This window comes from Rhinichthys klamathensis, unplaced genomic scaffold, assembly GCF_029890125.1.
Source record: "Rhinichthys klamathensis goyatoka isolate OS25496 unplaced genomic scaffold, OSU_Roscu_1.1 h1tg000281l_1, whole genome shotgun sequence".
In the NCBI taxonomy this organism is placed as follows: domain Eukaryota; kingdom Metazoa; phylum Chordata; class Actinopteri; order Cypriniformes; family Leuciscidae; genus Rhinichthys; species Rhinichthys klamathensis.
In genome coordinates, this window is record NW_026606800.1 from 870,558 (window position 1) to 894,392 (window position 23,835).

The 23,835-nt window shown below is 38.1% G+C and overlaps 1 protein-coding gene across 2 annotated transcripts in view; it reads right to left on the reverse strand.

The window, feature by feature from the left end:
- Positions 1–473: 473 nt before the first annotated feature.
- flvcr2b (FLVCR heme transporter 2b) overlaps positions 474–23,835 on the reverse strand; it is a 28,623-nt gene continuing 5,261 nt past the window's right edge. The window contains exons 2-11 of one of the 2 annotated variants that reach the window (XM_056269394.1): positions 18,999–19,140; positions 13,492–13,632; positions 11,213–11,280; positions 10,886–10,989; positions 8,197–8,307; positions 7,967–8,072; positions 6,042–6,153; positions 2,474–2,529; positions 996–1,106; positions 474–542 (exon numbers count right to left, since the gene is read on the reverse strand). In XM_056269394.1, the coding sequence (XP_056125369.1) occupies positions 1,038–1,106; positions 2,474–2,529; positions 6,042–6,153; positions 7,967–8,072; positions 8,197–8,307; positions 10,886–10,989; positions 11,213–11,280; positions 13,492–13,632; positions 18,999–19,140 (909 nt within the window). In that variant the 3' untranslated portion in view covers positions 474–542; positions 996–1,037. The remainder of the gene's footprint in view (positions 543–995; positions 1,107–2,473; positions 2,530–6,041; positions 6,154–7,966; positions 8,073–8,196; positions 8,308–10,885; positions 10,990–11,212; positions 11,281–13,491; positions 13,633–18,998; positions 19,141–23,835) is intronic. The other variant, XM_056269395.1, reaches the window with a different exon arrangement.

The following is a 23,835-nucleotide window of genomic DNA, read 5'->3' on the forward strand; positions in this document are numbered from 1 at the left end:
ATTATTGCATAGATGGAAACCAACATTTCATATTTAGCTGTTCAGAAACGGATTCGGTTCCTATTCCTATTTCCTAGTTCAAAAATACTGAAACATTCCTCGCTCCAATAGGTTTCATTGAAGAATTTGTCCTATAAGTTTCCATAAAAAATTTTTTGCAAGAAAAACATTAATAATTTAAATTGAAAACAGAAATTGATAAACTGATTTAAAATTAGAATATGTCCTATTGAGATGATTAGTGATCGATTAAACATGATCACACCATATGAACAAACAAACAAACACTTAGTCAGTCCTTGGCTGTTACAATGCAGACATTTGACACAATGCAAATAAACAAAAATAATACATCCCGATTCAAATGTCACAAAATAACTTTCAGTCTCAGGCAAAATAAATCGAAATTCAAGGCTGGTTACAAACTATAAAACATAAACAGCGTCACAGAAAAAAAAAAGGTGAAATGCTACAAGATCCGTGTTATGTTCACATTAGAGTTTGGCTTCAAAAGCTTGTGCTGGAGATGTTTCCAAATGGCTCTAAAAACACAAAACACATCATTAATAATAGATATCAGTGAAACGGCGCCCCCTGACGGCATTAAATCAGTTTCACACACACATCCACTGGAGGACAGTTAGTGTGTCAGGGTTAAATGTTAGTACAGACCAAACAACCAATCTATAGTTAAACACACACACATGAAACATTGTTTAGTATGCTTTTTAAGAGATTTTAATTACGAGAACTCAGGAAATGTCCTCATAATCCACATTTACGTTGTAATACCAGTGTAATACCCATGTCATTATACAAATTTGTGTTCTCATAAATCATATAAACAAGCACTCACACAGACACAAAGCTAAAGGGTGAAGCGTTTAGATAGAGCAGACAAAAATCATTAACATTGGACACTGAGAATCAAAAGCACATCTGAATGAAGCCATCAAGTGTGAATCAGACGGGCTAATCACATGTGCCGCCCATACCTGAACCACAGTGCGCAATAAAATCAGGCAGTGATTGATTGGTCACATGTGTGTGGATGGAAGGAGAGACGTCCCACAGTCATCCTGAACGTATGACCTGGCCAACGCTGCCTGTACACACACATACACACACACACACTGATCTATGAACAGATTTGAAGAGAACGGGGTGAGTAGAAATTGGGGAACAAAACAAGCAGAGAAACAGGTTGAGTTAAAAAGGATGAGTGGAAAAGAGAATGGCATAAGTGGAAAATTGGAAAGGGAAAACAGGATAAGTAGAAAAGAGAGATGAGATGAGTGGAAGTTATGAACCAAAGCAGAAAGAGGATGGAACGAGTGAAAAGAGGAAAGAGAATTTCACAACCACTGAAAAGTTTGTGATGATGCTGAAAATCCAGCTTTGACATCTCAGAAATAAATTACAATATAAAACGTATTCAAATAGAAGATGGTTATAGTTAACTGTAATATCATTAGACGTTGTAGTCTGACTGGGGTGGGTGGAACAAGGGAACATGATATAGCGTGTAAAGATGAGCAGGAGTGATAGTGAAGAACAGTATGAAGTGGGTTTATGGGGCTGGTATTTCCCACGTAACATCCAATCACAGCGCTGGAATGCCAACACAATAAAAAGTTCAAAGAAACTGCTGGGCCGAAGACCCTTGAAGACACTTGCAGGAACACGGCCACATTCCTGCTGTGAACCTTTGAAACAAAAGCTAACAAACCAAAACGACCAACTAATAAATACATTTAACAGTCTAATTGAAAACACTGGAGTTCAAGTTAAAACAATAACAACAACAACACAGAAACATGAGGAAGAAACAACAGGAGTCCTTTCTCTAGTATCTGCTGTATCCGATATATCGGCCACCGTATCGGTATCGGCAGATACGTATGTTCATTTTTAATGTTAACGTTATCTGCCAATAAGAACATTTGACTGATATATATTAAAGCGATAAATAATGGATTATTTCCTTCAGTTGAGACACTTCAGATGCGCACTTTTCGCCATGATGGTTTTGAATTGCTTGAAAAAATATGATTGGAATCACTTTGAAAAGGAAAATAAGGTTAAGTGCAACATGTGCAGTGCAAGTCTGTCATATAGGCGACACATTTATAATGCGAACATCATTATAATTGTGTGATTGGGACATGATGAGACTTTGTTTTTGTAATCAGGCACTCAAAAATTTAGATTTACGTAGATTTATCAGCCAATATATCGGTTATCGGCTTTCAAATATAAAGAATTATCGGTATCGGCCAATATTTTCATATTGGTGCATCTTAGGGACATCCAGGGTACATGTTAGTGGCTGTAAAAAGTTTTGTAAAAAGTACAAAACATGAACTTATTCCTGGATGAGGAGGTCATGTAAACCGTAATCTGCTTTCTGTCACATATATATCTCATAAAATCTTATTGTGTAACTGTTTTGCAGGTTTGGTTTGATACTTACAGCTGCCAGTGCTTGCTGGTTCGCCAACTGTCTGCGCAGATCTGACTTAATACAGGCTGAGATAAAGAACAGAAACACGACACACACACATTACGATGGCTTTAACATTCACATCTATCTACTGAGATGACTGATGCATCCTGTGAGCGCTAGTCTATCCAATCGGTATTTGAATTGTAAATATAAATGGATGAATCCCTCAAAGAACATGTCCAGTTCATATTTTATTCCATATTTAAGATTTTTTTTGTATGCATGGCAAAATAATTAAATATTTCCTAACTTATAAATGCAATAAATACCGAATGGCCCTAAAATAGATGTAATTTTAATTATTATTAGGTTTAATTTGCATGGGTGACACATCCATGATGATCCATCAATGGGTTTGGCTAAGTTTACGTGGAAGATCATTCTGGTTGGACTTTTGAGATCTAAATCATTGTTCAAAGAGAAAGTAAAAACTTTGTACCTCTACGGATCAGTGTTATATGAAGGACTATATAGTTTCTCCACATGAACTATAATTGCCTGGAAAATGTGTTGAATATTAACTAGGACGACTTTAAATGATCCATAACAACAATCTGGATAACTGCAGGGAACATTATTATTGTAATTATATTAGATTGTATTATATAATTGTATAACATTTAAAACATGTGACAATTTGCCACCCTTGTCTTGAGAACACAGTTCATCTGACTAAAATCTACCTTAAATTTAATCTAGATGGCAGGGCGAGTCACTGAAGGGATAGATATCCGGTTCTGTGTTTGTCCCAAAACAACGTCGCTTATTCTATATTTACACAATCCAGTGTTTTTTCTATGCGTTTAAAGAGCATATTGCAGGTGAAAAAAAAAAAAAACCTAAATGAATATATAACCTTGTATGAAAATACCATATGAAAAGTTAATGCAGGATTTAAAATGTTTTAAAATGACATAAGGGCACTAATTTAGTAGATAAAGTGAGCGTTTCTTGGACTGCTTGTAAAAACGGCTTTTTTCCCAACATCGCATCATTTTCCGTCACGAAAGGGAGCCTCAGCCTCGGCTCAGTGCAGAGTAGGCTGGTATTCAGTAAAGAGCGGTCCTGAGTTAGTGTGTTTTCGGTAGTTTTTGTATTTTAGTTTATCATCATCATGGTAAATTATTGTGTTTGTGGAGGTTGCAAAAACTCCGGCCTGTCAGGACATCGAGTCCACAGGTTTCATAACAAGAAAAGGGACGGTGCTGTATATCTTTCGTGCCTGGTGCGGTTTGTGCAGGTGAAGAGACGGGATTTCTCTTCCGCATCGGCTTCGAGAAACGCGGTCGTGTGTAGCGTTCACTTCAGATCGGAGGATTATTATCCCGGCGATATGATGGAGTTCAACATGGGATGCCGAAGCAAGAATATTGATCGTCGTATACTGTACCAATGGCATCAAATAGTGTGATATAGGTAGTTATGCCCTCAATAGAGGCAACTTGTAATTGAAAAACAAAATTACTCAGATAGTTTAAATATTCAAATCTTTAATTGGTAACGCTTCCTTTTACAGTACAGTACTTACGTGTACTTACAGTGAAAATTACCTAGAAAGTACTGGCTAATATAAGGTAAGTACATGGGTTAGGGGTAGGTTTAGGGGTAGGTTCAGGGTTAGTACCTAGTTATTACCCAGTAATTATAATTACTATAATAAGTACATAGTAAGTACATGGGTAACAGGACTGTAAAAGGAAGCGTTACCCTTTAATTTAATGTTTATGTTATAACACAGCCACACAGGTGAAAAATATGTATTAAAAATGTACTTGAGAATGTTTTTAGTAGGCTACAATACAAATATACTCAAGTATAGTTTTTATACATTTAATAGTATATATCTATCTACACTAAACATACTCATGTCTGCTATTACGATGGTAATAATCTGTACAATATTGTGAGCACAGTGTATATCGTTAGCGAACAAACGTGTATATATCTATAAGCTAACACTGGTCTCTCTCACCAAGACACCTGTCCTGTTCTTCACTGGTTCTCCTCACAGTCACACCACAACTCAATTTGTCAGTTTAAAAAAAAAAAATCAAGTAGAATTTCTATAACTGTTGAACTGATAATCACTCTTTTGTGTGTTAAACACAATCTACATAATACAGACAACTTCATTATAAAGAAAAACAACATATAAAAAAAAATATGATCATAACCTATGACAAAAATTATATTATAAACTAGACTAGTGGATAACTCAGTAAAATTTAGTCTAGAAAAACAATAATGGTATAAAATCAGAACATTTAGTGAAAAAAAATATTTAGTGGGGAACAAATAAGAGACAATAAGTGTAGCACTAAATCTGGTAAAACGTTACACATTGCTCTTTGTATTGTTGTAAAATACATTCATGAAAAACAAGATAAAAATCAAAAAGATCAATTATTTTATATAGTCTACTATAAAATTAAGAACATTTCAAATGTATAGCAGAGAAAAGGCTATTAATAATCTTTCATTGCGCAAAAGTATTATGATTATGAAAGACTCCAATAGAGTCCTGCCATAGAGTCATGCACAAAGCGCTTATGCGCATCCCGAGCGCAGAATGATGCGCTTGAAGCAACACGGAGTCACAGCGCGCATCTCTTTGAGTTCGCATTGAAAAGTTCAAAGCACAAGGAAATACATATCGATGCATAGTGTATTATACAGCATCGATCTATGCAATAGTTTATTGAGCCTTTTCTTTTAACAGTTTTAAATTTCAGTTACTGTGCGCGTGTTGTGTACAGTGTTGTGATCAAACAGACACACGGTAGAAAGGAACATGATTAACAGTTACAGCATTACAGTCCAGCAAGATAGTAATTTTATGCGAAACCATAGAGCTTTATCTACAGATCAAGTATAATAATATTAACATTTAATCATCTTGGAGAGAGTTTCATCGTTGACTGTCTGTCGTAAACGAACACGACGCGCTGTTTGATGCTGAATGGAGAATGACTGACAGCCGCAGCCGAGGGAAAAGTTTACGTGAACTTGAATTTAATGACTTAGATATTCATTTCTATCTCACATTATTACTATAGTATGGCTGGCTTCATATATAGTATACTATTTGAAGCCATACTATAGTAATAATGTGAGATAGAAATATACCCCCCCCCCCCACCCCCTCCCTCAAACATTTTCTCATCGAATCTACACGATTCACGTAGGTCACCTATTTTGGTTTCAAAACGGCGAATTTCGCCGAAAGGTGAGTATTTTCATGTGTGAATACATTGACTCGTTGGGTCCTCTAACCTGCAATATGCCCTTTAATAGCTCATATATTAACTGAAAAAATAGAGGACACTGCAACTTTCATAATGTCACTCATGCAGCATGAATGTTAATACAATGCTTTCCAAGAAGCATTATCATCACCAGGAATCAAAACGTTTGAAAGCAACAGCAGTTCATAGGGCCAGATTAAAAAATACAAAGCAGTTCCTTCAAGTGGGAACTCTGTACTGGATTAAAGAGGAACAACTAGTCAGGTAGACAAGCATTGAACGATCTGCACCTGTAATGAAGGTTCCTATCAGCAGGAAGGCACATAGAAAGAGATTTCCAGCCAGCGTATTGAAAGAGTCCATGATTTTCCCCTGACAGATCGTAAATATGATCCCAAATACCTGCAGTAAGAAACACAATGTTCATTAGGATTGTTGGTAACTCCTTATAAACTCTATAAAATAACATAAAATTCTAAAAATAAGACAACTGGAGCCTCTTATAAACAGTTTATAAAACAGATAATTCTGGCCCTTGCTGCTGATTGGTCAATAGCAGTGTTTTATTTAACATAAAGCTTGACTATGACCGCTTCATTGAAAAGATCTGTGTATCACTGTTCAACACTCTTAAGCCGGGCCGAGACTACAGGTGTTTTAGGATTACCCATCCTGACAATCTGAGAAAAAATCTTGTCCAGGACCCTGGAGTCAGGATTACTTTTTGTTTAGTTGTCTTTTCGTTCCTAGGTGTTTGTTTCTTGTGCCTCAGATCAGTTTAGCCTTGATTGTTTCCTAGTTATTCTCCTTGGTTACTGATTACATTCAGCTGTCGGTCATTGTTTCCCTTGTTAATTCTGTGTACAAGTACTCCCTGTTTTGTTCTGTTCCTTGTCAGTTCTTGTCATTGCTTAAGTGTTTAATGTTTATTTAATGAATTATGAGAGACAATAAGTCCCATCATTCACCTTTAAATGGATAGTTCATACATTTATTTTTAATTCTGTCATTAATTACTCACCCTCATGTCATTTCAAACACGTAATACTTTTGAAGAAATCTCAGAGCTTTCTGTCCCTCCATTGATAGCTACACAACTACCAATTTCAAGAACCAGAAAGGTAGTAAAGACATCATTAAAGTAATTCATGTGACTCCAGTGGTTTAACCTCATTTTATGAAGCAATTAAGTGCTTTGTTTTGCAAAAAAAAAAAAAAAAAACCCAACTTGATTTACAAAATATTAATCTCCAACCCGCGTTCATGTGCACGCATGCGTGTTGTGTTGACACGTGAACGTGGCTCGGAGATTTAGGGGGCTTTCACACTGGCAGTTTAGTTCGGAACGGGGCACGGTTCGCATGAAAAATCGCGAATGTGAACGCTGTCATGGGACCCGGGTGCGCACTGGGGTACCGAACCCGAGACTACCTGGAGGAGGTGGTCTGAGTTCGGTTGCTCCCGAACCGTGCTGCGGTTCGCGTGAATGTGAAGTAGCACGGACTCGGGTGCGCACTTGTTCAGGAAGTAAAGTAACCTGCGCATGCGTTTTAGCTTATTGTGATGTATTCAGTTAAATAAAACACTTGTAAGGGATGATAGTGTTGATGATTTTACCTTGGATACGAGCGAGAGTGAGCCTGCAGTGTATTCGTGCATTGCGCGTGAAATCAGGGCACCAAATTTGTAAATCCACTGTCTCCTTAAAAGAGTCCGTTTGCAAGCAGCAGAAGGCCACCTTATGTGAGTCTGACACACGCACAGTAAACCTGTATTGTTCACTCAACTGCGCATAATAGCAGCGAATTAATAAAAAAACACAATATTGCCCCACGTTCTGTTTTCTATCATGCGCCGTGCACGTTTGCGATGACGTAATATGCACGCAAACGCACTAGGGTTCGATAGAATCAAGTTGAGTGTGAAACCAGACCAACGCTCCGGGGGGCGCCGGGAACAAACGCGCTCGGGCTCGGACCACAGCAAACGAGCCCAGTGTAAAAGCCCCCTAATACTTTGCAAATGACGTGGGCAAATGATGTTTTTTTGTGCAAACAAAGCACTCGCGTCACTTCAGAAAATTTGATAAAATTGCATAAAATTGGTTTGGAACGACATGAGGTTGAGTAAAAGATGACAGAATTTACATTTTTGGGGGATCTATCCCTTTAATTGAGATTTTCTTGAATTGTTTTAATAAATATCACACACATACCTGTGCAGAGCAGTTCAGAAGCCCTGAAGACGTCCCCTCAGACTCTGGGTAAGTCAATTCGACTGCAAACTCAAAACCAAGGGGAAGATAACCCGTCATGAAGAACCTGGGTCAGTAACACACAAATAAAAAGATTTTGGGCAAAACTTTTGCGTTTTTCACATTTAAAAAAAAAAAAGTTGTTGCAAATTTTTATTTTGCCATGCACAATAGTAAAAATCTTCTCATACCCGAGGGCTCCCGCTGTGATAAAGACCACCCACAGGTGACCCAAATCCAAGGTAAAGGCATAAATCACCATACCCACCAGTGACATCAGATACACAGCTAGAGTGGTTTGTCTGTGGAGACATCACATAACAGAGACATGGGACAAATCTTTCATCAGGATCCAACATGTCCTAGTGTGACTGAACGAATCATATTATCAATAGCTTAATAGCAGCTGAAAATACATGTAGATTCAGAAATACCATTTCAGTTGCTTTAGTACAATAGCATTTGCAAAATATCTGGGCATTTCTTCAACTATTAGCACTTTTTAAACAAAAGTGAGTTGGTTGGTTTAAGTAGTTGGTTTTGGTGGAAATGATGCCACAACTGTGGGACAATCGTGTAACAATCTGTGTAACAAAATATATACATTGTCACATAATAAAATGTATGATTGCTTTACTCTTTGTTTAGATCATGGGTTTGCTTTAAAAATTATATATTTTTATAATGGATTTTCATATTTTTAAGATCCATTCAAAAATTAGGGGTCATATATATACACACACTCACCTAAAGGATTATTAGGAACACTTGTTCAATTTCTCATTAATGCAATTATCTAATCAACCCATCACATGGCAGTTGCTTCAATGCATTTAGGGGTGTGGTCCTGGTCAAGACAATCTCCTGAACTCCAAACTGAATGTCAGAACGGGAAAGAAAGGTGATTTAAGCAATTTTGAGCGTGGCATGGTTGTTGGTGCCAGACGGGCCGGTCTGAGTATTTCACAATCTGCCCAGTTACTGGGATTTTCATGCACAACCATTTCTAGGGTTTACAAAGAATGGTGTGAAAAGGGAAAAACATCCAGTATGCGGCAGTCCTGTGGGCGAAAATGCCTTGTTGATGCTAGAGGTCAGAGGAGAATGGGCCGACTGATTCAAGCTGATAGAAGAGCAACTTTGACTGAAATAACCACTCGTTACAACTGAGGTATGCAGCAAAGCATTTGTGAAGCCACAACACGCACAACCTTGAGGCGGATGGGCTACAACAGCAGAAGACCCCACCGGGTACCACTCATCTCCACTACAAATAGGAAAAAGAGGCTACAATTTGCAAGAGCTCACCAAAATTGGACAGTTGAAGACTGGAAAAATGTTGCCTGGTCTGATGAGTCTCGATTTCTGTTGAGACATTCAGATGGTAGAGTCAGAATTTGGCGTAAACAGAATGAGAACATGGATCCATCATGCCTTGTTACCACTGTGCAGGCTGGTGGTGGTGGTGTAATGGTGTGGGGGATGTTTTCTTGGCACACTTTAGGCCCCTTAGTACCAACTGGGCATCGTTTAAATGCCACGGCCTACCTGTGGCATTTAAACGATCCCTTTATTGCCACCATGTACCCATCCTCTGATGGCTACTTCCAGCAGGATAATGCACCATGTCACAAAGCTCGAATCATTTCAAATTGGTTTCTTGAACATGACAATGAGTTCACTGTACTAAAATGGCCCCCACAGTCACCAGATCTTAACCCAATAGAGCATCTTTGGGATGTGGTGAAACGGGAGCTTTGTGCCCTGGACACAAATCTCCATCAACTGCAAGATGCTATCCTATCAATATGGGCCAACATTTCTAAAGAATGCTTTCAGCACCTTGTTGAATCAATGCCACGTAGAATTAAGGCAGTTCTGAAGGCGAAAGGGGGTCAAACACAGTATTAGTATGGTGTTCCTAATAATCCTTTAGGTGAGTGTATACAGTATATATATATATGTGTGTGTGTATATATATATATATAGTGTATATATATATATATATATATACACACATACACACATTGTAGCCTATATATATATATATATATATATATATATTAGGGCTGTCGATTTAACACATTAATTAGATTAATTAATTAAGGTAAAAAACAATGCGTTAAAATTATTACACTTGCCCCGCCCAGATCTATGTAGGTCATCTGACATTTCATACAGTTGATTGATGATGAATATGTTGCAGGGCAACAACGCACTGCATGATGGAGCCTATAGAATGCTGTTAGAATGTCCCTAAAATTCAAGATATGGAGCAAAAATGCTTTTGTCTCATATTTACATCATATGATCACACGAGTAACAAGCACAATATCACACGAGTGCTGTTTTTCTGTCCTGAATAACACGAGTGCAAATGCGATACTGATTTTATACAAAAACATAACGGTTTCTGTCAACAGATCCTCCTAAATATTACACAATGCACCTTTAAATGATTTTTTGTAGGTAATTTCTCAGTGTATATAAAAGGCATTTGAAAAAAGCAAAACTGCTTTAAAATAATTCCATTGACACACATTGTATTATTAATCTGATATTTCAGTTCAGTAGTGTGAGTGTGGTGGTAAGTGTAAACAAAGTTAAATAAAAGAAACATCCCAATGCCCAGGAGGGGAAGACATGCTGTATGAGGTCAAATGCACTGAAACAAAAGCTCACGAGGTCTAGGTTCATGGATCAAAGAGGCAAACACCTGGAAAAACACACTAAACCAAAGCATATGAACAGACTCACAGGGGGGAAAGGACTCAATAACACACTTATCTTAAAGGAGGAATGAAGACAAATGTTTATCAAGCACTGTCACTGCCTGAAGGACATTTAAAGATTTGTTAGGATTAAAGTTCAGACTCTTACTTGTATGTTTTAGATCGGTCTAACCAGATTCCACAGATGAGGGAACCCACCATGCCAGCGATCACGATTGTGAGGCCGATCCTGCCGGCGTTCACCTCCTCTCCCTGTTAAAACCAGAACAAATTTGTACATAAATTCTCTGTTTTACTACAATATGTCAGACTAAGATCAGTTCTTCTGGATTAATGAATACACGGGAAAATGGAAACCTTAAACACTAACTTCCATCAGAAATGCTAATGATGAAGTTAAAATTCACTGGAATCAATTCAGTTATGTAAACTGTCATGGACGCTTATGATTGGTTGGACAGGTTGAGGGACTTACAGGATAGTGTTCAATGATCATTCGGTTGAGAAGCGTACTGACAGCATAGAAACAGCCAACATTCAGCCCTGAGGAAGTCAAAAACATAAAAAAGCATTTGTAAAAAGCCTGCCAAAAAAGACTTAACACAGAACATCTGCTTTCAGACTATTGATTTGATGTGTATCTACTAAGCAGTAAATGTATTCACATTTCTGAAGCGGCTGTAAAGACATAAAGAGCTCTGCATTCCTGCAGGTTTATTTCTGTCAATGTTCAGCCAGGTCAAATGCATCTACAGGCTTCTCGTGCCAGTGTTTCACAGCTGTTTGTGTGTGTGTGTGTGTGTGCAGATGGATCATAAACTCAGTGTGCAGCGTTAATGTAGTATATGCTCACCATGAAAGCAAAGCAGAGATGACAATTCATTCTGTTCAGCATTAGCTTTTTACTTTTTCAGAAAAAAAAAATAAACAGTCATTTTTTATTGACTAGCTGATTTTAATCTTCAAGCCATCACGAGCTAGACATAAGCATATCAATCAATCAAATATATAAATAATATATTTATTTATATAATATACCAGTCAAGTTTTTTATGTTTTAGAAAGATCTCAGAGGATGCCTTTATTTGATAAAAAAAATCTGTAAAAAACACTAATACTGTTGAATATTATTACAATTGAAAATAACTGTTTACAGTTTTTATATATTTTAAAGCTGCAGTCCGCAGTTTTTCCTCTTTGTCGCCATCTCTGTTCGAAATCTGCAATTGCAGTAATTCGCGGAATTATCAACTTTACGTGAGTTGTAGTTCAACACCCTCGACACGGCACAGCGCGGATGAACACAGTGTTTGAGGCAAATTACACTTTGTTCTCAAATTGTTAATGTTCAACATCAGCATTGCGTGACGACATTTAAAGCCCTTCAGATATTTATCCTTGTTTTCGCATGGGTCCAGTTGCAGTCTCTTTTTCCAAACTCTCAGTCCAAAGTCTTTTTACAGCGGGTGAATTGTCCAGTTGTCTCTGGTGATTGTCGTTTGAACCTTTCTGGATCCGCCATCAAATTAATACGTTTAATTATATCAAGTGTTGTGAGAAAAGGCTATAAATCTCCACCTCCAACATCCTCACACTCATAGCCTACTAGCCGAGACGCCTTCTTTATGTGTACAGATGTGTGTGTAAAGATGTGACGTAATGACATGCTCGAATCTCCTGCGGAAATCCACCAGTCCCACTGGAATTAAAAATATTATTACAAAATTACCGCTTTGAATCGAGCTACGGCAAGCAGAGAGTTATGAACACTGGCTGGTTATGTACTTGCTCAATTTAGTTTGGATAATTTTTAACTCAAAAAAGTTACGGACTGGAGCTTTAATCTATTCCTGTGATGCAAAGCTGAATTTTCAGCATCATTACTCCAGTTTTCAGTGTCACATGATCCTTTAGAAATCATTCTAATATATGATTTACTGCTCAAGAAACATTTCTGATTATTATCAGTGTTGAACACGTTCAAAAGAATAGCATTCATTTAAAAATAGAAATCTTTTGTAACATTATGAAAATTTTTACTGTCACTTTTGATCAATTTAATGTGTACTTGCTAAATAAAAGTATTAATTTCTTATTGAAAACATTTGAATGGTAATGTTTATTTGTATATTTATATTAGTATATATCACTTATATTCGGGTATCACAATATATATATTTTGGTTTAAATATATAACAAGTCAAATTCACAGGAATTAATTAAAATATGATGTATATAATATTTTATTTTAGACAGACAGACAGGAAAAATAACATGGCTGAAGCTGCTGTGCAATCCGGCTGTCTAGTTTAGGAGTAGCAGGTTTAAGGAACTGGTGCGAAAACAATTTTAACATTATCACATTTTTAGCACCAGCACCATATTTACGATATTATGGATCGAGTCCCTTCAGTGTAAGACTATGTTTTAGACTTTTTTTTCCATTTTATAGTGCACCATGTGACTATGACTGTAATAACAGCACATGTGTGATTGGAGGAATCATTTCTGTCTGTAGCAGGACAAATTATGTGCGGAAGTTTAATAATTAGAGTTAGGAGCATGTTCAAATCACAAACCACAAGTATGAGCAACGGTAATAGAGATGCTTACATTAGCAAACAGCACTGCCTATAGAACTATTCATGTTAATACTCTCAGTAACAAACTATGACTGTGTTTGAATGGAAGCAAGCATAATGAACCCCAGTTTGAGGTCTTGAATGGCTCCGTTGTGCTCAGAGTGATATTCACCATAAGTGATGACGAGGAGGATGAAGGCTTTGTTGCGGAGCAGCCTGAGAATGGAAGCTGTATAGGAGTAGCTCTCCGGAGAGATCTGCCGAGCCGCGGCCTGAGCGTGGGTGGGAGGGATCTCCGGACGCTCCTGAAACACTGACATGAACATAAAATACAAAATACAAACTCATCCAATCACCAAAACTATTCATTTACATGTAGTAGATCAGCACTGATCTGAGTCCAGTTTCATTGTGTAACTGGACACTACAGCTCTCAAGCTTATTGTTAAAAATCGTTTTCGGTAATTAAAATAAAAACTAAAATGACTAAATCTGAAAATTAAATAAAAGCTAAATAGAGCAATAAAAAATAATAAAAACAATGCATAATAAAACTATGTAAAGGAGCAAATCACAAATTTACGAAATCTTAAACCACAAACTAATTTTTTTAAAAATAAAAACTAATTCAAAATATTAATAAATAATATAATAGTAAATAAATAATACTAAAATAACACTGCAACCTAGACAACATCATACAGCAAGGCCGTTTAATATAAAATATAAGAAGGCTGTAACAAAATATAGGCAGCAAAATAATGCCTTCTAAGATACACTCTTTTTGGGGAAAGTTAAGAAAGAATTACTGTATTTTCAGGCAATCCCAGAATGCATTGGAAAAAAATTCATCCAAGATGCCGAGGTTTTGACACGAAGCTAATATGTTTGCTAATTTGCTAGTTTAAAAAGAAAATAAGTTTTAAAGAAGTGAATGCTTAAATACTAAAGAATGAAATAATGGTCAGTTGTGTCAGTGTGTTAAAGCGAACGAATTCACCATGTTATAACATCTGGGAATGTTTGTGTTTGAGTAAAAATTTAGCCCGCTGTCCCCAAAACTGCAGGTTACTGAACTCTTTCATATTTGCTTTTTTGAAACATGCACTAGACATTAAAAACTCTGCAGCGGGATTTAAGCTGTAGAACTATTAGACAGAAACACTCAAATCTGCTAGGCTTGTTATTTACTAAAGAATTAAATAACAGACCAGCTAAACTGTTTATTTCAAGGGAAATTAGGAAAACAGTTCACCTAAAAATAAAATATGTCATCATAACTCACCATCATGTTGTTGCAGGCTGCATGAGTTTATTTTCTTCCAAGGAACATAAAAGGGAATGCTAGCAGAATAACCCCAGGTGTTCATTGATATACAATCAAAATAAGGAAGGGAGCTCCAAAAATGACAAAAAGCACCATATGTTGAATTAACGGATTAGTTCACTCAAAAATTAAAATGATCCCATAATTCACTCACCCTCAAGCCATCCTACGTGATTATGACTTTCTTCTTTCAGCCGAACAACACAATTGGCTTTTATGATGGATGGATACACTTTTTTGAAGATTCAAAAATTCGGGCTCTATTTACTCCCATTATAAAGCTTTGAAGAGCCAGGATATTTTTTAATGTATAACGGCAATTGTGTTCGGCTGAAAGAGGAAAGTCATATACACCTATGATGGCTTGAGGGTTAGTGAATTATGGGATAATTCATTTTACATTTATGCATTTGGCAGACGCTTTTATCCAAAGCGACTTACATTGCATTTCAAGGTAAACATTAACATTCTTATCAGTTCTTGCTTTCCCTGGGAATCGAACCCATGACCTTGGCGTTGCAAGCGCCAACGCTCTACTGTGAGCTATAGGAAAGCCCTGAAATTTTGGGGTGAAATAACCCTTTAACAGACAGACTTTGAATATATTGCACAAGTCATAAGGAAAACTTTTATGCTACTTTTGTTGAACTTTTAACCGGCCATCACATTTTCTAAAATACCTCCTTTTGTGTTCCATGGAAAAAAATTGGAATGACATGACATGAGGGCGAGTACGCTTTTGGCATGCAAATATCTTGTGATTTTCTTCTTTTTATTGTGTAGGCAAACATTTTTGCTTGTGAGAACAGAACTGAATGCACGTGAGTGTTGCTCAAAATGTGACAGGAGGCTTTGTGGTCACGTCAAGATAAAAATCGGAAGCTCAGCATTTAAATGACCGAAACAAAGGCATATACAGAGTGAGCAAAATACGTTGCAAAAGTGAAAGAAAAAAAATCTCACTTCCCCTTCTGTCATTTGTGCTAAAGGTCAGATAATCATCAAGCACTAACATGCTCCATTTACACTCGTACAAGTAGACTAACTAAATAACAGACACATTGATCATTTCTATATTAGTATGTATATAAACTAGGGATGCGCCGATCCGATACTTAGTATCGGCTCCGATACTGCCATTCGGCCGGATCGGGTATCGGCCATGCACTATATTACAAGTGTTCTGAAGCCAGTATAATGTGAGATAGAAATGAATATTTAAGTCATTAAATTCAAGTTCACGTAAACTCTTCCTTCCCTCCTCTGCGGCTGTTAGTCATTCTCCATTCAGCATCAAACAGCGCGTCGCGTTCGGTTACGACAGTCAACACGACGAAACTCTCTCCAAGATGATTCAATGTAACTATTATTATACTTGATCGGAAGATAAAGCTCTATGGTTTTGCATAAAATGACTTTATTGCTGTACCTTTCACTTTCTCCTGGGTGTCTGTTAGTTCACAACACAGGAGAGAGCACTATAATTGTTCTTCACGCGCACAGAAACTGAAATTTAAAACTGTTAAAAGAAAAGGCTCAATAAACGATTGCATAGATAGATACTGTATAATACACTACGCATTGATATGTCTTTCCTTTGTGCTTTGAACTTTTCAATGCGGACTCGTCGACGCGCTGCGCGCTGTGACTCCGTGTTGCTTCACGCGCATCATTCTGCGCATAACCGCTGTGTGCCGCACTGTATTGGAGCCTTTCATATCATAATTTTGCGCAATGAAAGATCATTAATAGCCTTTCTTGTTCTGTCCTATCTATCATATGTTGCTGCCTCATTAAACAGCTGTGCTATACATTTAAAAAATGTCTTAATTTTATAGTAGCCTAGGCTATATATAAAATATTTTTTATATTTTTGTTATCTTGTTTTTCATGAATGTATTTTACAACAATACAAAGCGCAATGTGTGTAACGGTTTACCAGATTTAGTGCTACACTTATTGGCCCTCATTTATCAAAAGTGCGTACACCAAATTTCCAGCGTACACCCAAAACCACTGTGACTTTGAGATTTATCAATATGGATGTTGGCGTACGCCACGCTCAAATCCTACGCCAGCTCAGGAGGTGGTGTACGCACGTTTTGTGTTAGTGCGGAAATGCGCAGAAAAAAAAAATTCCTAACACCACAAAACGCACTTACAAACTAAAAGATATGATATATTATGATCAACAACAACAACATAGTAATTATAAACTTCAGTGTTTATTTTTGTGCAACATGGACTTCAATGTTTAATTTGTGTGACTTTACCAAAGCATTTGATTTGTAGGCATATGTATTCCTTCAGTTGCGAGCCTGTGCGCTACCCTGACGTTTCAGGGTTAGGCCCGGCAGGTGCGCACGGACTGGGTTCGGTAATGAAAGGCTTTCAATGACCAAAAAATAATTCAGACTGACAAAATAATAAAAAATACATTCTTCTTCTTTTAAATAATAATAATAATACAAATAATAATAACGACGTTCTTCTTCTAAATAACAATAAGCGTCATTAATAATAAAAATCATAATAATAAGAAGAATATTACAAATTGTCATGCAATTATTAATGTGAATGAATGGTACTCCACATCACATCATCATCATCACTATTGTGCACCCCAATACATGTGACGTGATTCGAAACTGAATGCTAATTGTTTCAAAACACGTGCCGTAAAAAAATGCATTGTGATAGGTCATTTCGGCTCCACGTCGGAGAAGTTTCTCTTCCTTGCCGTCTTCCGTGTGTCCATGGCGTAAAATGAGGGCGTGGGGGAAGCGGAGACTTGAATATATAGGGGCGTGTTATTCTAATGACGATCGTTTTCAGCCGCGGGATTTATCAAGGGCAGGTATTTCGTACACCTGGATTTCAAAGGTACGCACAGCTTCATAAATCAGGCGGTGAGAGGAGTGTAAGCATAATCTTACGCCAACATATACGCCCGTTTCTACGCAAGAATGATAAATGAGGGCCATTGTCTCTTATTTGTTCCCCACTAAATGTTTTTTTTTTCCTAGACTAAATTTTACTGCTGAATTATCCACTAATCTAGTTTATAATAGCATTTTTGTCATAGATTATGATCATATATTTTTTTGATTTGTTGTTTTTCTTTATAATGAAGTTGTCTGTATTAAGTAGATTGTGTTTAACACACAAAAGAGTGATTATCAGTTCAACAGAGAGTTATAGAAATTCTACTTGATAAAAAAAAAAAAAAAAAAACTGCGCCGGTATCCGCAGATACTCAGAATTTTTGGTATCGGATCGGATCGGTTCTGAAAAGATTGTATTGGTGCTGCGCATCCCTAATATAAACAATTAACAAATGTGTGTTTTTGTACATGCAGGAAGAACACAGCAAGACTCAACAGAAGAGAAACAGAAACAGACACACACTAAAGAAAAAGAGGAACAGACGCACTAAACAAGAGTCAAATATAAACACACCAACCTAGTGAGCGATCTCGCTGCCTAATGCCTACGGGCTTCTGCCTTCTAGACTAGGACAGCACCCTAATCTTCACGGAAACTCTCTATATAGGCAGCAACTCCACGTGCCACACAAACACTCATGATTATTTTTTTTTAATCAAGTTTGATTTAAGCATTTTTCTAAGATAGTTGCACAATAATCAAACAATAATCCATTTTAATTTGATTTATTTATAATCAACATTTTTCTTGCATTATTTGCTATCTTCGATTTATGTTTCACTGAATTCATCACAATGCATTGTGGGATTGTCTTTTCTGTGAAGGACACGTGTATTATTTTGGCTAAAAGAAGATATAAGGCATCATAATTAAAGGGATAGTTCACCCAAAAATTTAAATTCTGTCCGTAGACTTCATTTACTCACCCTCATGTCGTTCCAAACCCATAAAAATGTTGTTCATCTTTAGAACACAAATTAAGATATTTTTAATTGAATTGATGGATTCCTGTCCCTACTTTGAAAGTCTATTCACCCGAAAACTCTGAAGCTTCAAAATGTTCATGAAGAGATCGTAAAATTAATCCACGAAGACACTTATATGATGAACAGACTTTAATTTTGAACTGTCAGAGTTTTGGGTGAATAGACTTTCAATAGAGGGACAGAAATCTCTCAGATTCATTAAAAAGTTAAGAAGATGAACAAAAAGGCTTATGGGTTTGGAACGACATGAGAGTGAGAAACTGATGACAGAATTGACTTTTTTTGGATGAACTATCCCTTTAATTTCTATATCTTTTGGAACAACCTTCATGTCAGGAACATGTTTTAAAGTAAACAGCTCACTATGTTTTGGAATAGAACAATATTGTGGCAATATTATAACTAACGGCTTGCACTTACCAAAGACAACCAACACAAACAGGAAAGTGGCCACACCCGCCGTTATGTAGAACATGACTCTGATGTGAGACGCTAACGTGTCCAGATCGTCCACATTTGGAACCAGTATTGGTGGAACAAGGAAGCCGATTGCAATCCCCAACTGAAAAAAACAAACATCTGTGAGGTTCAAAATGAACCAGTACAGGACGTATACTGAACACAAGTACAACTGCTTGATTTCAAACATAGGTGTGCTTTTAAAATTGCACTCGCTAGCAAGGCCTTGATCCACATGGGACACTAAAGACTCTGTCATGCAATTATATGGTTGCACATTAAACATCACTGGCATTTATCAACATAACTGTTTAGACCTGCGCTAATTCTCCATTTTCTTGGCTTTAAACAGAGGTTTTCAAATGGGTTTCAGAGACCCATGGAAAAGTTAAAATAGCATGAACAATGTAAAGATATATATATATATATTGTGAAGTTTAGGGGGAAGTTTAACAACTTACTAACCCTCTTTTGGCGTTAAAAAACTACTGTCAGGATTTGCTAAAGACACTCAGTGAAAAATGAACGCCGAAAGGGTTATTTTTGCGGCTTACCTTATTGCCATATGCATTTGTAGGAGTTTCCCATTCAGACACAAAACTTATGGGAGGAGAGTATTTAAATGAATCATGCAAGATGAATTACTAAGGTTTGACTATAGTCAATTTACTAGTATTTGCACCATTATTTCATTTTATCTCACCCCCCTCCAAAAAACATGTCTTAAACCAGACGCTAATTTGAGCTGCTCTTGGTTGATTGCGTTGGTCATTATGTAAATGATCACGCGCATAACTTTCCACTCCCATTGGCGTTTTTTTTTTTATTCGTTCTCACGCTAATTTGCCCTGTTTAATAGCCTGGGAAAACCCAGACAACTTCCGGCAAATTTAGATTTGCTCTGAAAGTTAGTCTGGCAAAGAGCTCATTCAAGCCCATTTCCAATCCGCCGAAATCGAGGCACCAATCAGAAACGTTGGGGCGGGCTTTACACGATGACGACAGCGCTGGGATTTTGAAGCAGATTTTGTAGCCTACATTACAAAGATGGATGCCGCCGTCGAACATCACTCGTTCGAATCAGCTATCGCGTCTGTTTTAAGCGATTTGAACGTTTCCTTTTTGTTAAAAACCGAGCAAAGAACAATACTCGGAGATGTTTCTCCGCCCCTCTGCATACGTCATCTCCTTCATCGCTCTGATTGGGTTTAGGTCTATCCGCGACGTCCGTTGGTGACGTCCCTCTGGAAATGATTTGTCTATGACGCTTTGCCAGACCATAACTCAGTTACAACTCAGAATGGTCTGGTTTTAACCAGGGTACCTGTTTAGTAAATCTGGCCCTAAATGTACTTAATTAGAGCATTGGTCTCATTCATTAAGTGTGCGTATGCACATTCTCAAGGATTCACCAATAACTTTCGTACTAAAATATATCCTTAATTTACAAAACATGTAGAAAAAACTGAAACCACAGGTATGCAAAAATCACATACTCTAGGCGGCCTTAAATATATTTCATCATATACAGTGAAAGAGTAAGATAAGCTTCATTATAGCTCAAGCTTCAAGGTTTGTGTTTCAGTGTATCTTTTAGAGAGCATCATATGTTTGCTGACAGTGATGAAAGACTGCTGTAAAACAAAGGTTGTGAGGATAGCCCTGGGGGTTTTAGGCAAATGTGGGCATGTGGCTGCTCATTTAAAACGCTCCCAATTAATTTGTCTTAGAACAAGTTTAAGAACAAATTTAGGTGCATACGCATGATGTGAAGTTCTCATGTTCTGAGTTTTATTCTGATTTCTATCAAAGTTAACCCTTGGTCAAACAAAGTTGACCATGACCAAAGTTTTCACAAATCAGAATGACCAAGTTAACCACTCAGGGAAGGGTTAACTGGCCCAAACTGACCTGTGAAAGTTTTCACAAATCAGGTTCAATCTAAAACAAGTGTTTTTGTAATCCAGCACTGTGTGTTTATTATAAATTGTTAATATCCATTGTTTAAACATGAAAAACGCCTATTTTCAACATTCCTGTCTAACGGACTTAGCCAACGTTTTACAGACAAGAGCTTTGCTGTGAAAAAATTCACAAATCGAGCATGTCAAGGTGACACTGGGTTCAGACTCCTAAGTGACCGACTTTTGGAGCTATACCCAATTAAAAAAAAAAGAAAAAAAGAAAGATTTTGACCCGGAGAAACACTGTTACACAAATCATGAATAACGACGTGAGATATTATTTGCATGTCCACGACACCGCACTGCGGGACCACAGCGAAACGAAAACTGAAAATCGAAATGAAAACTGAAAATCAAACCGCAAACTATCTTTACTCCGGTCAGTAAAATCAGTTAACAGCTAAGATAGCGTGCCTAGTGATAGCTAATCACATAACGTTAGCTGCTAGCAGCTTCGTCTTTCTAACTAGTATAGCTAGTCGACAACAAAACTATGTCAATAGCTCAAATCAAGTTAAATATGATCCAAGTGACATGGCCTCATCGTCTAGTTTGTTATACTGTGAGTGTTAATGACAAAAAAAAAAATAGGCTAACGTTACTTAACGTTACTTGGTGATTCCACGAGATAGTGGTAACGTTAGATGTCTGAATAGTCCATATTTGGCCACTGCGTGGGGTCATTAATCCAGTTTTCGACCATTTCAAAGGGACACCTCTGTAACCCCGTATCCAGTAGCTTATTTAAGTTTGTGCCATTTTTGTTATCAAGAAACTTAGCAGATCTGGAGCGAGTTCTGTTCTCAGGGGAATCCGTTTGTTTTCCCCCAAAAGGGGGCGTTACCCTTCGATGACGCAAAAGTAGCGTTGGTCTATTAGCAAATCCAGGTGCTTGGAACAAAATACTGAGGAGGACTTTTACTTTCTAAACCTGGGGCATGTTCAAGTTCAAAACGGTGCGCAACGTTTTGCTACGGTTTCCGGGTTAAACGTCATGTTTCCTGGAAACGTCTCTGGTTACTCACGTAACCGTAGTTCCCTGAGAGGAGGGAACGAGACATTACGTATGGGGAAATCCATTTTCCTCGAATCATGAAGTCTGATAGAATAACTCTTTTGCTTGCAAATAGCCAATGGCGGTCCCGCCATCACCTGATTGGCTGACACTGCTCAATATAGGTGACGGCGGGCGCCAAAAACCTCAGAATCTTAGCTGAACGAGAGTAAGGAGACTGAGAGTCCCTCCCACACGGCAGGTTACGTAATGTCTCGTTCCCTCCTCTCAGGGAACTACGGTTACGTGAGTAACCAGAGACGTTCCCTTATCGAGTCGGTCTCTCGACATTACGTATGGGGAACAATAAAACCCCCGCCGCGTGGGAGAAACCCCGCCCAGCTCTCAGGAACAGACACCGGACCTGGTTGAAACATCTATTGGCACAGAGCCAACTCGGCATCTGCACCAACGAAGGCCCCTCCCATCAAGCTAAGCACGCTGAACTGAATGGAGGGAGATTGCAGCAAGTGATTGGTGCTTAGGAAAATACTGCCGGCTATGAATGCGGACATAACAAAGGGCACAATATAGTGAACATGATAGCTATGCTAATAATAACTCGCACTGTCTGACGACTAGTCGAACCGTGGCTAGAGCGCGCGCCATCGGGGCAGTCTAGCCTAGTCCAACGACAGCTCAGCTTTCTCTCCCTGCACTGACAGACATGTGGTGCGAATGAAGGGATATTCAAGTTATAGAATCTCGCGAAGGTATTACGAGACGACCAACCTGCCGCGAAACAAATGTCTTGAAAGACATGCCTTTCGCCCACGCCCATGATGACGCCAAACTCCTAGTGGAGTGGGCGTGCACCCCTATAGGGAAACGGCTTCCCGTGAAGCATAAGCCAGCCAGTGCACAGCCTCCACTATCCAGTGAGATAGCCTCCGTTTCGACAGCGCGCCGCCTCTTAGCACCCGCGTAGCAGACGAAGAGCTGCTCTGAAGTTCGAAACTGGCTAGTTCTGTTCACATAAGCACGCAGGGCACGCATGGGGCACAAGCGTACTTCTGAGACTCTGAAACACTGACCTCATCCGGGCAAAATGCTGGAATTGCAACCACCTGGGCTCTGATGAATATACGCAGTAGATAATAGCCCCATAATAGCATAGCACCTCAGTAAACAACAAACACATAGCCGTAGCTACAACTGTGAGTAGACGAGTTAGCACAGAATAGCCAGTTGTACTGAAGGAAACGGGGCAACATAACAGCATAGCACATGTACGTAACAGCATCGGTCGCTGTAGCGCATCCATGCATGTACATAACGCAGCATAAGTCGCCGTAGCGACAGAACTGCGTAGAGACAGAAACTGAGATGTACAGTTCGATCAGGGTGGCTAGCTGCACGGAAACGGGGCAGCATTACAGCATAACACATGGTAAATTGCACATCCGTGTACGTACATACATTCAGAAACTGTGAGTATGCACAGTAGATTAAGATAGCTAGTTTTGCACTGAAAGAAACAGAGCAACAAAATAGCAACACGCGTCCTTATACGTACATAAGTGCAGTGTAGTCGCTGTAGCGACAAACTGAATATGCAGTTAGATAGGATAGCTGGTTGTTGCACTGAATGATAGAGGGCAACATAACAGCATAACACATCAGTGTGCACATTTTAAACATCTGTGTGTATAATGCAGCTCAAGTTGCTGAAGCGACCGAAACTGCATGAATATGCGTACACAATGGTCCATTACATTGAAGGGCAGCATAACGCTTCAATATCTACACAGATGCAATGCAAGTCGCCGTAGCGACGACT